The sequence below is a fragment of the Nannospalax galili genome, unplaced genomic scaffold (assembly GCF_000622305.1).
Source record: "Nannospalax galili isolate Female #2095 unplaced genomic scaffold, S.galili_v1.0 scaffold1827, whole genome shotgun sequence".
NCBI lineage: Eukaryota > Metazoa > Chordata > Mammalia > Rodentia > Spalacidae > Nannospalax > Nannospalax galili.
Window position 1 is genome coordinate 84925 of NW_008355785.1, and position 14041 is coordinate 98965.

Here is a 14041-nt window from a genome sequence, read left to right on the forward strand (position 1 = left end):
CCGGGGGGGAAAAGGGGGAACCCCCCCCCAAAAAAAAAAAAAAAAAAAAAAAAAAAAAAAGAGAGTGAGAGAGGTGATGAATATGATCAAAATACAGTATATACACCTAACATACGTTAATAGGAATGATTAAAGGGGAAAGTGAGAAGAAAAGGAAACTAAGGCTAGAGAGACGGCTCAGTGGTTAGAGCACTGGCTGCTCGTGCAGAGGACCCAGGTTGGATTCCCAGCATGCACATGGCAGTTAACAACCACCCGTAACTGCAGTTCCAGGGGATCTGACAGCCTCTTCCAGCCTCGGTGGGTATTGCATGCACAAAGTGCATTTATATGCATGTAGGCAAAACATAAAATTTAAGAAGATATTAAAAAAGAAAACAAAACAAAAATAACTTCTTTAGATAACACACTGGACCCCTGTAAAGGCTTCGGCTGATGGCCTTCTCTGGCCCCCTGCCCTGTGACACTTTGACTTGCAGATGTACTCCATACCCATGAACGGTAAGGAGTAAAACATTTCCATCTTGTGTCTCTTAATTGCCACCCTCCCTCCTCTCTCTCTCTCTCTCTCTCTCTCTCTCTCTCTCTCTCTCATCTCTTTCATTTTTGAGTTGAGGTTTCTCTGTGTAGTCCTGGCTGGCCTGGAACTCACTATGTAGACCAGGCTGGCTTCAACCTCACAGAGATCTGCCCGCCTCTGCCTCCTACATGCTGGGATTAAAGAAAAGCGCCACCATGTCCGATCATGGCTCTCTTAATTTTGCAGGAAGAGCTGAGCTTGTTAAAGATCCTATCATGCAGCGTCTTCCCCAGGACTTACATGCAAAGGAAGGTGAAACACACACACAGGCAGAGCAGGGCCATAGCACCAGCACCTCCCAGGGCCGCAAGGACCTGTGAGCCTCTTTCCCCACACTCCGGTTTCCCTGCAGACAGAATGACAGGTCTCACCCTCGGGATGGTGGGCCTTTGCTCCCCCCAGACTCAGCTAGCACCCCAGCCCCTCTCTCCTCCCATGCACCCCTTTGACATCCCTGTCTCCCTCCACAGCAGGTTGCTCACCGGCCAGCAGCAGGACAGTGCCCCTCTGGGCCCCAAAGTCATTCTGGGCCTCACAGCTGAGCCTCAAGTTAGAACCAAACCCTCCGTGTAGACTCAGGGAGCCGTTGGCCCAGGGTCCCGTTGAGCTGGAGGTGACGGTGAAGGAGACATTGCTGCTGTTCCCCTCCAGCAGCCCCTCCCCCAGCCGCCAGTGCAGGGAGGGGGCCGGCCAGGCTCTGCAGGAGCAGCTGCAGTGCAGACCCTCAGCCTCCCAGGAGCAGGAGGGTCCCAGCATCCGTGGAGGTGCTGTAGGGGGTGGGGAGGAGAAGGGTCAGCCCGTGTCTCCCTTTTCAAGACCCAGGTGTCTTGTCCCAGCGTCCCAGCGACACTCACAGACCAAGAAGAAGTTGAGAGAGAGCGTTGTAGAGCCCACTGCGTTCTGAGCAAGGCAGGTGAGGCCTCTGGCTTCTGCAGGCCCCGCTAGAAACAGTTCCAAGGTCCCATTACCAGGATCACAGGAGGCATTCTGGGAGGGAGACTCTTGGCACCAGCTCAGTTGTACGGGTGGATTGCTTTGTGCCTCACAGCGCAGCTGCAGATCCTGGCCCTGCCGGACCATGAGGGATGAGGCATTGTGTGTGATCTTGAGGTCTATAGGGAAGGAGATGCAAAGGCACAGAGAGAGAGAGAGAGAGAGAGAGAGAGAGAGAGAGAGAGAGAGAGAGACAGACAGACAGACAGAGACAGACAGACAGAGACAGACAGACTTAAGAGACCCAGGCTTGGTCTGACTGGCCCCTCCCCTCCTCTCCTTGGGTCTCAAAGGCGGCCATTTACACCCTCAGGATGTTGACCAAATGCCTTCTGGCTCTAAATCAGCATGGAACCCGACATGCCTGGGCTGTGTGGGGGAAAGAAAACAGTCTCTGATAGCTATGGAAAACATGTAGACACAGCAAAAATAACTCCAAGGAGGCCAGGGCCAGAGGGACAGAAAGGCCAAAGGGCCTGGCTGAGGAGAGGTGGGGTGGGCAGGGACTTGGTCTTAGTGACACTGAGAACTGGACCCTGGGGAAGTATGGAGTAGGATGGGATGGTCCAAGACCCTCCTCTGAGTTTTAGCAGTGTCTGAGCACAGACAGGGAAAGGAAATAGTAGACAGAAAATGTTGATCTGTTTTCTGCTTCTCAGTAGTACTGGGGATCGAGCTTAGAGCTTTGTACAAACTAGGTAAGGGCTCTTTCATAGAGCCACAAGTCCAGCCCCTCTCTGGGGGATTCTAGGCAGGGCCTCTACCCCTGAGCCACACCCCAGCCCCTCTCTGGGGGATCCTAGGCAGGGACTCTGTTCCTGAGCCACACCCCAGCCCCTCACTGGGGATCCTAGGCAGGGACTCTGTTCCTGAGCCACACCCCAGCCCCTCACTGGGGGAGTCTAGGCAGGGGCTCCACCATCGAGCCACACCCCAGCCCCTCACTGGGGGATTCTAGGCAGGGACTCTGTTCCTGAGCCACACCCCAGCCCCTCACTGGGGGAGTCTAGGCAGGGGCTCCACCACTGAGCCACACCCCAGCCCCTCACTGGGGGATTCTAAGCAGGGGCTCTACCATTGAGCCACACCCCAGCCCCTCACTGGGGGATCCTAGGGAAATGTTCTATTCCTCAGCTACATCACCAGCCTTGTGTTTTGTTTTTTATTTTGAGAGCAGGCCTAAGTTGCTCAGTCTGGCCTTGAACTTGCCATTGTCCTGTCTCAGCCCCTGAGTAGCTGGGATGCCCTTCCTCCTCCAGAATCAGATCCTTTCAAACTCTGATTCACTACCTCTGCTTGTAGGTAGTTTCAGCCCTGAGAGGGAAGACGGTTTCCTACCTGTGCCATTGCTGAAGAAGAGGCTGATGCTGAGGTTCTGTGGAGCATCTGGAAGGGAAGACAGGGTACCTGCTCAGAGCAAGCAGTGTGGGCTGTGTGTGCCCTGGAAGGACCACAGGACCAGAAAGCAGGAGATGGCGTCTCTGACCCACTCTGCACATGGACTCCAAATGCTCTGCTCCACAAAGGAATTCTTTGGGGTTATATCTCCACCTCTCTCTGTCTGTCTCTCTTTCCTGTTTGTTTCTATGTCAGTCTCTCTGTTTCTTTCTGTCTGTCTTGGTCTCCCTGTCTCTCTCTTTCTCTCTCTCTCTCTCTCTCTCTCCTCACACACACACACAAACACACACACACACTGTCCACCGTCCATGGGGACCCATCCCTCCCTCCCAGCACTCACAGGACACACTGAGCTGAACAGTTCTCTCTGTGGTCAGCAGAGGTCTTTCCAGTTTCACTTGGCAGGTGAGGTTGGTATCATGGTCCTGAGGCCGTGGGGTGAAGGCGAGCCCTGGCTTGCGGAGGGTCCTAGGGTCCATGGAGTTGATGACGTCCCCTATCCAGGAGAAGCTGATCCGTCCTCCTCCCCGGCAAGACCCTGGCAGGCTGCAGCTCAGATTTGCAGGGCGGCCGGCCTGCAGAGGCTCCTCCAAGTGGATGATGGGTTTCTCTGTCAGGGCTGAAGAGGACACAAGAAGGTGTCTGGGCTCAAGGAGGTGAAGACTGCCCCCACCCCATGACCCTGAAAGTGACCAAGCTGTCCCCAGGTCCTGTATCCGTTCTGGCCACCCCGCCTTAAGTCCAGAGCAGAGGGAGCCTAATGCCCTGTGTGCTCTTATATGGGGCCTCAGGAACCTAGATCATCCACTGGGGCCCCTGCCCACCTGTCACCCTCAAGTTCAGCTTCTCCCTGTAAATGTATTTCTCCTTTCCTCTCTCAATATATAAGACATAACGTCTTCTGTCCTCCCTCCTGGCTCCTGTGATGCTCAGGGAGCAGTTGTTGGTCTTGGTGTCCCCAACGAGGTGGAATCGACCCTTGGTCTCTGTCTTCACTTCTCGGTCTGGTTTGTCTGTGGCCACGGGATCATCATAGAAGACGTTGTCCTCTTCCCAGAACCAGGCGATGTGGAGCGGCTGCAGCAGGTTGTAATGCCCCCGATGTTGGGGATAGGAGAAGGAACAGGGTACCAGCACACACAGGCCCTCCTGCACTGTCACCGACTCTGGCACTTGGAGGCTGAAACTTGGATCCCGGGCCAGGGACCCTGGGGGGACAGGGAGGCTCAGGTGCTGCTCTGTCCCCTGCCCATTCCCCTCCCTCTGTCCACTCACCAGCCCACAGCAGGGGCAGCAGCAGCAGGGCCAGCATCTTATGTCTGCTAGAGCCTGTGCGGGGCATGTGGGGTTGGGGGGAGGAGGTCCAACAGGAAGTCAGCCTGTGAGAGGAGCTGTGGCCAGACTCCAGCCACCAAAGGGGAACTCGGGTTTCATGTGCTGTTGGGGGTGTAGGGAGGATCTGGTCTGCTAAGTTATCTACCCGCCCCCACCACCACCTTTACTAGATGACAGGGCTGAGGTCCCCAGGGGGTAGAGGCTTGTCCAGACAGCAACCTGGCAGTGCCTTTTTCCCTGTGGTGTTTACATTGACAGCAAGTTCAGCCAGGGGCTAGACAAGATAAAAAGATCAGTAAGGGTCCTTCCTGGTGGTTGGTGGGAGGCATGTCAGAGCCACCCTCCAGCTGAGGAAAACCGTAGAATGCTGCAGAAAAACACACTTTAGTTTTATGCACAAGGTCAGAAGAGAGGATGGTTGATATTATCACAGACTTGACAGGGTCTAGAATCACCCTGAAGACATGTGTACGTGCTTCCGAGGGATAAGCCTGACCAGGTCAGTTGAGGCGGGAACACCCAGCCAACAGCTTCCTGGTCTTCAGTCTTGGACTGCGTAAGAGGGAACAGGGAGCTGAGCACAAACCCTTAGGCTCTCTCCCTCTTGGCTCTGGGTGGGATGTGACCAGCTGCCTCACGCTCTGTGGCTGTGACTTCCGCACCATGAGGGACTGTGATCTGGAACGGTGACCCCTATCAACCCATCCTTCGCTAAGTTGCTTTTGCTAGAACGTTTTATCACAGCAACTGGAGAAAGTAACTGTTGCACTAAATTTCTCCCCTTTTCCCTTCCTGGGAGGCTCCCGCACGTCCTCCAAGATCCCAGGGCTTACAGACTAACACAAGACATTTTTAGTTTGGGTTTTGTACCATTTTATGACTTTGGGAGGGAGTGACCTACAAAGAAACAGCTTCTCAGGACCCGTGCATCACTGAAACCCTGCCCGCAGTATCCATTAACGTTCACGCTGCACCCATGGTCTTAAGTGTCCCATCCCGTGTTCACACCCTGTGGGAGGCTGCAGTTTTCCCAACAACCCCCGCCCTCGACATACTTTTCTCTGTTCCAATCCTGCTATGCTACCTCTCTGTCTGCGGGGGGCCGCTCCGCCCCTCTTCCCAGGGTGCTCCTCATCTTGTCCCTGGCTTACACTTTTCAGAGGAACGAGTACTTTTCTGGCTACAGTAACCAAGATAGAAAAGCACTGTTGAAAAATTAGTTATTGGCTAGTGGGAAGTCAGGGACGGTGCTGCATGAGTTACCTGGAGATAACTGGACAGACCTCGATGCTCCCCAATGAGGGCACTGACTACAGGCCAAAGAATGAGTCTACCTAATTCAGCTTGGTGAGCCAATGAGCTTATTGGGGTTACTTAGAGGAATGTGGATGACTCAAAAGCAGCTATGTTACTGAGTAGCTCACCCCAGCGAGGGTCATGATGCACCAAAGCTACATCCTTGGGACACCTTGCCCAACTTGCAGGCAACGCCACTGGAGCATCTTCTGTCCCCAGCCACAGTCACTGTTAATGTAACCATGGGGTGAGGCCTGAACTTTCTGAGCTTGAGTTTTGTAAGTGTCCTTAATTTCCTGAGACTTTAGAGTCTCCCTCTACCTTCCAGGAGTAACAGTGACTCAATAGGGAAGAAATGAGTCCAAATAGAGGGGTGAGGTGCTTTGAACTAGAGGATGTTGAGAACAATGTGCAATATGGGTTGGGTCTTCACAGACCTAAGAGTGGGGTGGGCCAGCAGGGAGACAGGATGTGGGAGGGGGAACTTCATCCCTTGAAGAAGCGTTTGGAACAAGGTCTTCTGATGCAGCATCTTTGCAGTGATGGAGATGATCTGAACTTTTTCTGTTTTATGAATGAAACTTAACATTTTCTCCTAATATAACAAAGACCCAAACACAGTTTAGGCACTCCACGTAATAACTCATGACATGAAAGGAAGTTTCTTGACCTGTTAGGGGCAAAAGGAATTTCAGCATCGGTGAGATCACTCAGCAGGTAAAGGTTGACGACCTGAGTTCGACCAGATGCTGTAAGCAGAAAAGTGACTCTTAGAAGTTGTCTTCTGACTTCCATATCCATGTGCCCTCCCAAAATGAATGAATGAATGAATAAATGAATTAAAAAGAATTTGGTTAACAACATAAGAAAAACAATAATGCCCGTGTCCATCTGTGAGAAAACACCCTCTGCTAAGTGACTTACATGACAGAGAAAGGTGTTTATTTCAGGTAGCCAGGACGCAGCCCGTCGTGGGGAAGTCAAGGCAGGAACTTCCAGCAGCTAGTCACGCTAAGAGCATATGCACACGTGGATGAATGCGCACACACACCTATGTGCACTCAGATGTATACATCGCACAAATAGAAAAACAAGAACTAAATAGGGGTTGGAGATATGGCTCAGTGGTCAAGAGCCATCTTGCATAGCACCCCCATTCTTACTCCAGCACCCACATGAAAGCTCACAGCTGCCCCAAACACTAGTTCTAGGGGATCTAAAACTTTCTTCTGACTTCCCTGGGCATTGCGTGACATGGATATGGGTACACTTACATACATGCAGCCAATACACTCATCCACATAAAATTTTTAAAAATGTTTAAATAAAGATAAAAAATAGATTTTTTCCATTTCTTAGCTATTGTGAAAAGAGCAGCAATAAAGATGGTTGTTCGAGTGTCTCTGTAGGAGGATGAGTTCTTTACACAACAAGAAGTGGCATAACTGGATCGTGTGGTGGATTTATTTTTGGCTCCATTTTATTTTATTTTATTTTATTTATTTAATTTTATTATTTTATTTTATTTTAATTTATTTTATTTTATTATTTTATTTTATTTATTTTATTTTATATTTTATTATGTCTTTTCGAGACAGGGTCTCCCTGTAGCCCCAGCTGGCCTGGAACTCACTATGTAGACCAGGCTGGCCTTGAACTCACAGAGATCCCCCTGCCTCTGCCTCCTGGGTGCTGGGATTAAAGGCACCTTGCTGGCATTTGGTGTCATTTACTCTCTTTTTTTTAAATTGGATTTTTGTGATTTTTCATAAAATATAGCTTGATGGCATTTAGATCTCTTCCCTACCCACACATCCCCTATTGCCCTTGCTCAATTTAGTCTCTTTCTCCATATATGTATATGTATACCTCTAGAGTCTGATTGTGTCCCTATATTTCCTTCAGTGTGGGTCCATCCACTGGGCCCACTGAGTCCCAGCCCTATAAGACACTGTGTCTCCCCCTCCCAGCAGCCACCAGTTGCCAAAAGCTGCATAGATTGGGTTGGGATTTCTTACCCACTTCCCCAGGCCTATGCTGGGATTTTGTCCATTCTGAGCATGCACAGGACTTGTGTGTGCTGTCACCGTTGTTGTGAGTTCGTATGAGTGACTGAGCAGCTGTCTGGAAGACTCGGGTTCCTTGGGGTCATCCACCCCGTCTGGTTTTACAATCTGCCTCCTCTTCCACAATGACTGCTGAGCCTTGGAAGAAAGAGGTTTTTAATAAGTGTCTCATTCATGGACAGGCACTCTGGCCTATTCTTTGCAGATTGGCCAATTGAGGGTTTTTTGTATTAATTACCATCTGCTGCATAAGGAAACTTCTCTGGTGAGAGTTGAGAGATGCATTCATCGTACGTGTAGAGGTTGCATTCGGAGGAGTGTCACTTAAGAATGTCTCACAGAAACTTATTCTCTGCATTTGACTAGTTATGGAGCTCCGTAGTAGGCTCTATCTGTAGTAAAAAGAAGCTTCTTTGATGAGGTCTGAAAGGTACACTTGCCTGTATATATGAGGATACTTATATTTTAAAAATATTTTGAGTTTTTGTGCATTTTACATAATAGTTCTTCATCAAATTTAGACCCCCTCCCATGTGCCCCAAAGCCCCCCACCCGATTTCATGCATTCTGTCATATATGTTAAGTCCTATCAGGTCAAGAATTTGTATCCAGATGTCCCTCAGTGGAAATTCATCCACTGGAGTCTAGTCAGCCTGTCTAGAGTCCCTCCCTTAAAGTACAGTCTACTCTCCCTCACCCCAAGTAATCAGTGGCCCATAGTTCGTAGCTAGGGTGGGGGCCTCCTACCCATTTCCCTCATTCTATGCTGGGTTTTTGTCTGATTGATTCAGCATGGGCCCGTGCATGTTGACACCATTGTCGCAAGTTCCTTTGAGCAAGTTTCAAGGTTCCTGAAAGCCTCTGTTTCCTTATGTTCATGCACCAACCCTGACTCTTACACGCTCTCTGTCCCCTCTTTGGCAATGGTCCCTGAGCTGTGGGTGGACGAGTTTTAATCCAGGAGTCCTGTCCAGGGACACACACTCTGCAGTCTCTTGTTCTCTAAAACTTGGCCTGTTGTGGCTGTCTGTGTGCATCACACTGTTGTATGAGGCAACTTTGCTGGTGAGAGTTGAGGGATGTGTTGGTTTTCTCTCTACCCTCTGTTCCACTATGTTCCATGAGTCTTGGTTGTAGAGGTTCCACTGTAGATGTGTGGAGGATACATATTTAGAACACAGTAAGAAACTACATTGGTCTACGGATGTGGCAAAAGTAGGTGTTTCTCTAGGATCTGTGACCTTGGCAGCCATGTGTATTTGGCTGTGTTTAGAGTATCACACATGAGCTCCCTCCCACTGAGTGGGCCCAATTCCAGTTAGACAGCTGTTGGTTACCCCCCACGATAAAAGTGCCAGTACTGCATCAATAGCGATAGTTTGTTGGGCCAGTCGTGGTTGTTTATTAGCCTTTACGGCTGGGTAGGACCATTGATTGCTCCTCTCTCGGCAGTTTACATAGTGTCCTCTAACGCCACGAGAGGCAGTCCTCCAGGAGGAGTTTCCAGGTCAGTTCCAGCTCCATTGCTCCAAGTCTTGTGTCTGAAGTGTGTCCTGTCTTCAGCAATGGGGTCTTAGCTTCAAGTTCTGGGAGGCAATCAAGGGCTGTGGCAATAGTCTGGGCCATTTTGGGAGTCTCTTGGAGTATGCTGACCAACAACTCGCAGGGAGTTTTCTCCTTCCTGGCACTGTTTTTTTGTGATATAGTCTTCAGCTATACACAGGCAATTGTATGGGTATTTGTCAGCGGGACTTTGAGCTATACATTTGCCTCTGGTTTTTCTTACCATCTAAGCATTATTTATCTCTCTTCTCACTCCCCCTGTATTACGTTCCCTACTTCCTCCCCAGTTAAAGTAACCCCCTTCCGTATTTCCCCCATGGTAACCCGTCTCTTACTCTCTCCCTTTTTTGAGTGTCCTCTTCCCCTTTATCTGCATGGTTTGGTTCCATTTTCCTGTCTCCTGGGGTTACATCAGGGTATGTACTGACATCTAGGGATTTAGAGCTAAGATCCACAAATGGAGTTAACACATGTCATTTTTTGCGTCTGTTATGCCACTAATAATAACAGTTTCTGGTTCCATCTGTTTATCTGCTCAGTGATGCTCAGTGTGGCCCCAGGTCTTGTGTTGGTGTTTCTGCTCCTTAGAGGGGCAGCACCTTTCTGGTTGGAAACAGTGGGCACTTTCTCTCCAGGACTCCAGGGTCCCTCCAAGCCAGGCACAGCGATATGACCTGTCCCCGTGTGTTCCACCCAGTCCCCTCACTATCACAGTGTTAGAGAGTTGATTCTCCTGTCCCTGTCACAACAGGTCCTGGGAGACAGGTGCAGGTCACACCACAAGCTCTTCACGCTTAGATCCTCGGCTGCCATCTTGGATGTGTAGATGCTCGGAGAGCAGTTATTTCCCTGTGGGATCCTGACGAGGAGACATGGACTTTCTAAATGCTGTCCTTTCCTGCTGTTCATGCGTGGTCACCACAGGGCAGGAGTCATATGACCAGATACAGTGAGTCTCAGGCTGCCAGGATCCCAGCAGTAGAGGAACAGAAGCCTGCCCTGTCCACCCGGCCCACCACAGATCCTCACCAGCCTTTCCTCTACTCCACACTGATATGTGTTCATGAGGAAGATTTTGTCATTTTCTTTGTGTTTATACATATTTTTGGAGTGTGTGTGTGTGTGTGTGTGTGTGTGTATGTGTGTGTAAACCAGAAATCAACCTTCAGTGTTATTTCTCAGAAGCCATATACTTTGTTTAAAATTATTTTTTTTTATTGTTAATCATGTGTATGTGTGTGTGTATGGATGTGACTACGTACATGTGAGTGTGGAGTCCCTGGAGGCCAGAATAGGCATCAGATCCTACTAAAGTTATAAGAGGTGGTGAGCTGGCTGATGGTGCTGGGAACCAAACTCAGGTCCTTTACAAGTGCAGTAGTCTCTCTCTCTCTTAACCCCAGAGCCATCTCCCCAGATATTATTATTTATTTATTTATTATTCATTCGTTCATTCATTTTTGTCTTTTTGAGACAGGGTCTCCCTGTAGCCCCAGCTGGCCTGGAACTCACTGTGTAGACCAGGCTGACCTGGAACTCACAGAGATCCACCTGCATCTGCCTCCCAAGTGCTGGGATTAAAGGTATGAGCCACCATGCCCAATTATTTATGTTATTTTTTTGAGGCAGGTTCTTGCTGTAGCCCCAACCAGCATGGAACTTCCTACGTAGACCAGGCTGTCTTCAGTCTCACAGAGACTGCCAGTCTACTTTCTGAGTGCTGAAATTCAAGACTTGAGCCACCATGCTAGCCTGTTTAAAATTTATTTTTAAAATGTATCAATTTTGGGGGTATTTCTCTTTCTTTATCTTAAGATCACCTTCTTACAATTTACAGAGAGAACATATTACTTATTTATTCATTTATTTGTTTGGAGGTGTGTGTGTGTGTGTGTGTGTGTGTGTGTGTGTGTGTGTGTGTTTGAAAATCAGAGGATAATTTGCAGGAACTGGTTCTCTGCTTCTAACATGTGGTTCCCGGGAGTTGAACTCGGGTCATCAATCTTGGTGCAGGTGGCCTTTACCTGTGGAGGCAGGTTCCTGGACCCCACCTTGGTTTTTGACCAAAGTCTCTCACTGGGATCTGGGATTTGCCAGTTAGGCTAGGTTGGCTTGCCCAGGAGCCCTAGGGATCTGCCCATCTCTGCATCTGAAGTGGTGGGATCACAAGTACGTGACACCATGCCCACATTTTTTAACATGTGTCCTGGAGATCAAACTCACGTCCTCACGCTTCTGTGTCAAGCACTTTATCAACTGAGCCATCTCTGCAGTTTCTCAAGCCTCCATTCTCCTGGCTTCCACACTGTTCTACCCACTGGGAGTGGGACAAGGATGGGGTGGCCAAGGGGAGAGGAAATTGCAACCAGAAGCCACAGGACACAGAGTGAAGATTTCAGCAGAAGAGATGGTTCCCCTTAACCCATGTCAGGACAGAGGGGCCCAGGGGCAGCAGGATGTACGCTGGCCCACCCAGGGCACAGAACCAATCTGCAGGCCTGTGTTCTACAATATGGATAAAACTTGCACTAATGGCTTTTACCTAAACTTGCAATAAAAACTTTACTGTTTTTAAGGTAAACCAGCTCACAGAGCCATGTGCTGTTCCTCTTGGGACCTGGGCACCTGGCTCATCCCTCAGGACCCCACTTTGCCCTCCACCCAAGATAGTGAATGAATGTGTGTGTTCTTGACAGACATATCAACGTCTTGGAAGCAGAATGATTTCCTCATTGAAAACAGAAGAATTGAAAAGTACGTAATTGTGTGCGTGTGCTTGTGTGACGTGTGTGCATGTGCGTGTGGTGTGTGTGTGTGTATGGTGTGTGTGTATGATGTGTGTGGTGTGTGTGTGTGTGTGTGTGACGTGGTGTGTATGTGTGTGTGGTGTGTGTGTGTGGTGTGATGTGTGTATTGTGTGTGGTGTGTGTATGATGTGTGTGTGCATGTAGATGTGTGTGGTGTGTGTGTGTGGTGTGTGGTATGTGGTGTGTGTAGTGTATGTGGTATGTATGTATGTGGTGTGTGTATGTGATGTGGTTTATGTGTGTGGTGTGTATGTGTGGTGTGTCTGTGTATGTCTGTGTGTGTGTGCTATTTTATTAGATTCTCTGATAAGACAAGGGTGGATCCCAGCTTCTGCCTCCTCAGTTCATGCTAGAGAGACTGTTTCAATAGGGGAACACGAGGCCTGGCTCCAGAGGCGTTGTGTAGACATCTGACGGAACAGATTCTCAGGGTTTGGTTCCCCTCTCGTCCTTGTGAATGCTAAGAATCAGACTGTTTCATTTAAAAATATATTTTATTTATTGTATATGTATGAGTGTTCTGTCTTCATGTGTGTAGATGTGCCACATGCTTGCAATGCCCATGGAAGTCAGAATAGGTTGTGGAATCCCCTGGAAGTAGAGTTATGGTTGTTAGCCTCCATGTGGGTGCTGGGAAACAAACCCGGGTCCTCTGCAAGAGCAGACAGTGCTCTCAACTGCTGAGCTGTCTCTCCAGTACCTCACGGTGTTTCTTAATTCAGGCATAACTATAATATGGCTTATTAACACCCTAATAATTCTAACAAAAGTAAAAGAACCCCAACTTCACAACTGGAGAGAAGTGTGTACTATTTTCATGAAAAAAGATGTGGAGTTAATCTCAGATAGGGAGGTTTTCAAAACAAACTAATGATAATTTCCATTGAGATGAAATTCATAATACTTGTGATTACCAATGGTAATTTTAGATGAAAATAGTTTCAAAGAACGATGTGAAGAAGTTGGAACAGAGGGAGAAAGGGTGTCAGTGGTACACTTGTGAGAATGTTGGTTGTACAACGCTGACCCAACAGGCATGATGTGCCCAGTGGTGCAATTGTGGTATGAGGTTACGTGGGTAACCAAGTACTCTTGGATTGGCTTTGAGTCCTGTACCACAGTAAGGAATTCAGGCCTGGTTCTGTAAACCTGGTCAAAAGCCCATGGCTTGGGAAATCCAGGCCCTAGAGAGAATCTACTGCTGTTTATTCATAAACATGTTGTCAAACTGCCTTCTAAATATTTATGTGTATATCCATAGATTAGAGCTGCCCTCAATCCTGGTCAGGGATGCTTCTCTCTGCAAGGGCTACCAGTTGATGCAGAGACTCATAACTGGTCAAAGTCTTGAGCATAAGTGTTTATTGAGTGCCCAGTCCTAAATGAGATATCTACATGAACCCCACCCCTAAAGCACAGGGAACATCAAGCAAGAGGTGTGGAAAGAATGTAAGAGCCAGAGGATGGGGAGGAGAGCTGTGGACATCTGTCTTCTGGACATGACACAGCTCTCTTCAGCTGTGGTTACCTGCACAAGATCAAGACAAGATCAGTCAACATCCCAACAGGCAGCACTAATTGGACTCAGTGGGTCATTAACAAATAAAAAAGGATGTGAAGGGAGGAGGTGTGATAAAGAAGAAAAAATTTAACATGAACCCTAAGAATCCCCTTTGTGAAGGAGACTTAAAATGTTGAAAGTTTAGACTCAGTGGTTATGCAGTGAAGACCTTGGAGTGGCCTCTTGACCCCAGAGCATGGTGACAGAGGGACACTCACAGAAGCCTTAATGTGGTGGGAGGTGTTTGAGGTCAGGACCTCATGAGGAGCAGAACTGAGAGAAAGTGCATATTTATAAAAGCAAATTCTCTAGATTGGCTTAAGTGATAGGGAGGGGATGGTCCAAGGATGGCCGTCAGCACGCAAGGGATGCTGAGAACTCGTCCGCTCTTTAGTGCACTGAGCTGGCAGCCTCTGCAGCCCCAATCCAGTGCTATTGGCCT

At 48.8% G+C, this 14041-nt stretch overlaps 1 protein-coding gene across 2 annotated transcripts in view; it reads right to left on the reverse strand.

Moving 5' to 3' along the window:
- LOC115067722 (sialic acid-binding Ig-like lectin 5) overlaps window positions 1-4332 on the reverse strand; it is a 14310-nt gene extending 9978 nt beyond the window's left edge. The window contains exons 1-7 of one of the 2 annotated variants that reach the window (XM_029556260.1): window positions 4247-4332; window positions 3796-4179; window positions 3312-3590; window positions 2912-2959; window positions 1435-1692; window positions 1063-1347; window positions 821-926 (exon numbers count right to left, since the gene is read on the reverse strand). In XM_029556260.1, coding sequence (XP_029412120.1) covers window positions 821-926; window positions 1063-1347; window positions 1435-1692; window positions 2912-2959; window positions 3312-3590; window positions 3796-4179; window positions 4247-4313 — 1427 coding nt within the window. In that variant the 5' untranslated portion in view covers window positions 4314-4332. The remainder of the gene's footprint in view (window positions 1-820; window positions 927-1062; window positions 1348-1434; window positions 1693-2911; window positions 2960-3311; window positions 3591-3795; window positions 4180-4246) is intronic. The other variant, XM_029556261.1, reaches the window with a different exon arrangement.
- Window positions 4333-14041: the final 9709 nt, after the last annotated feature.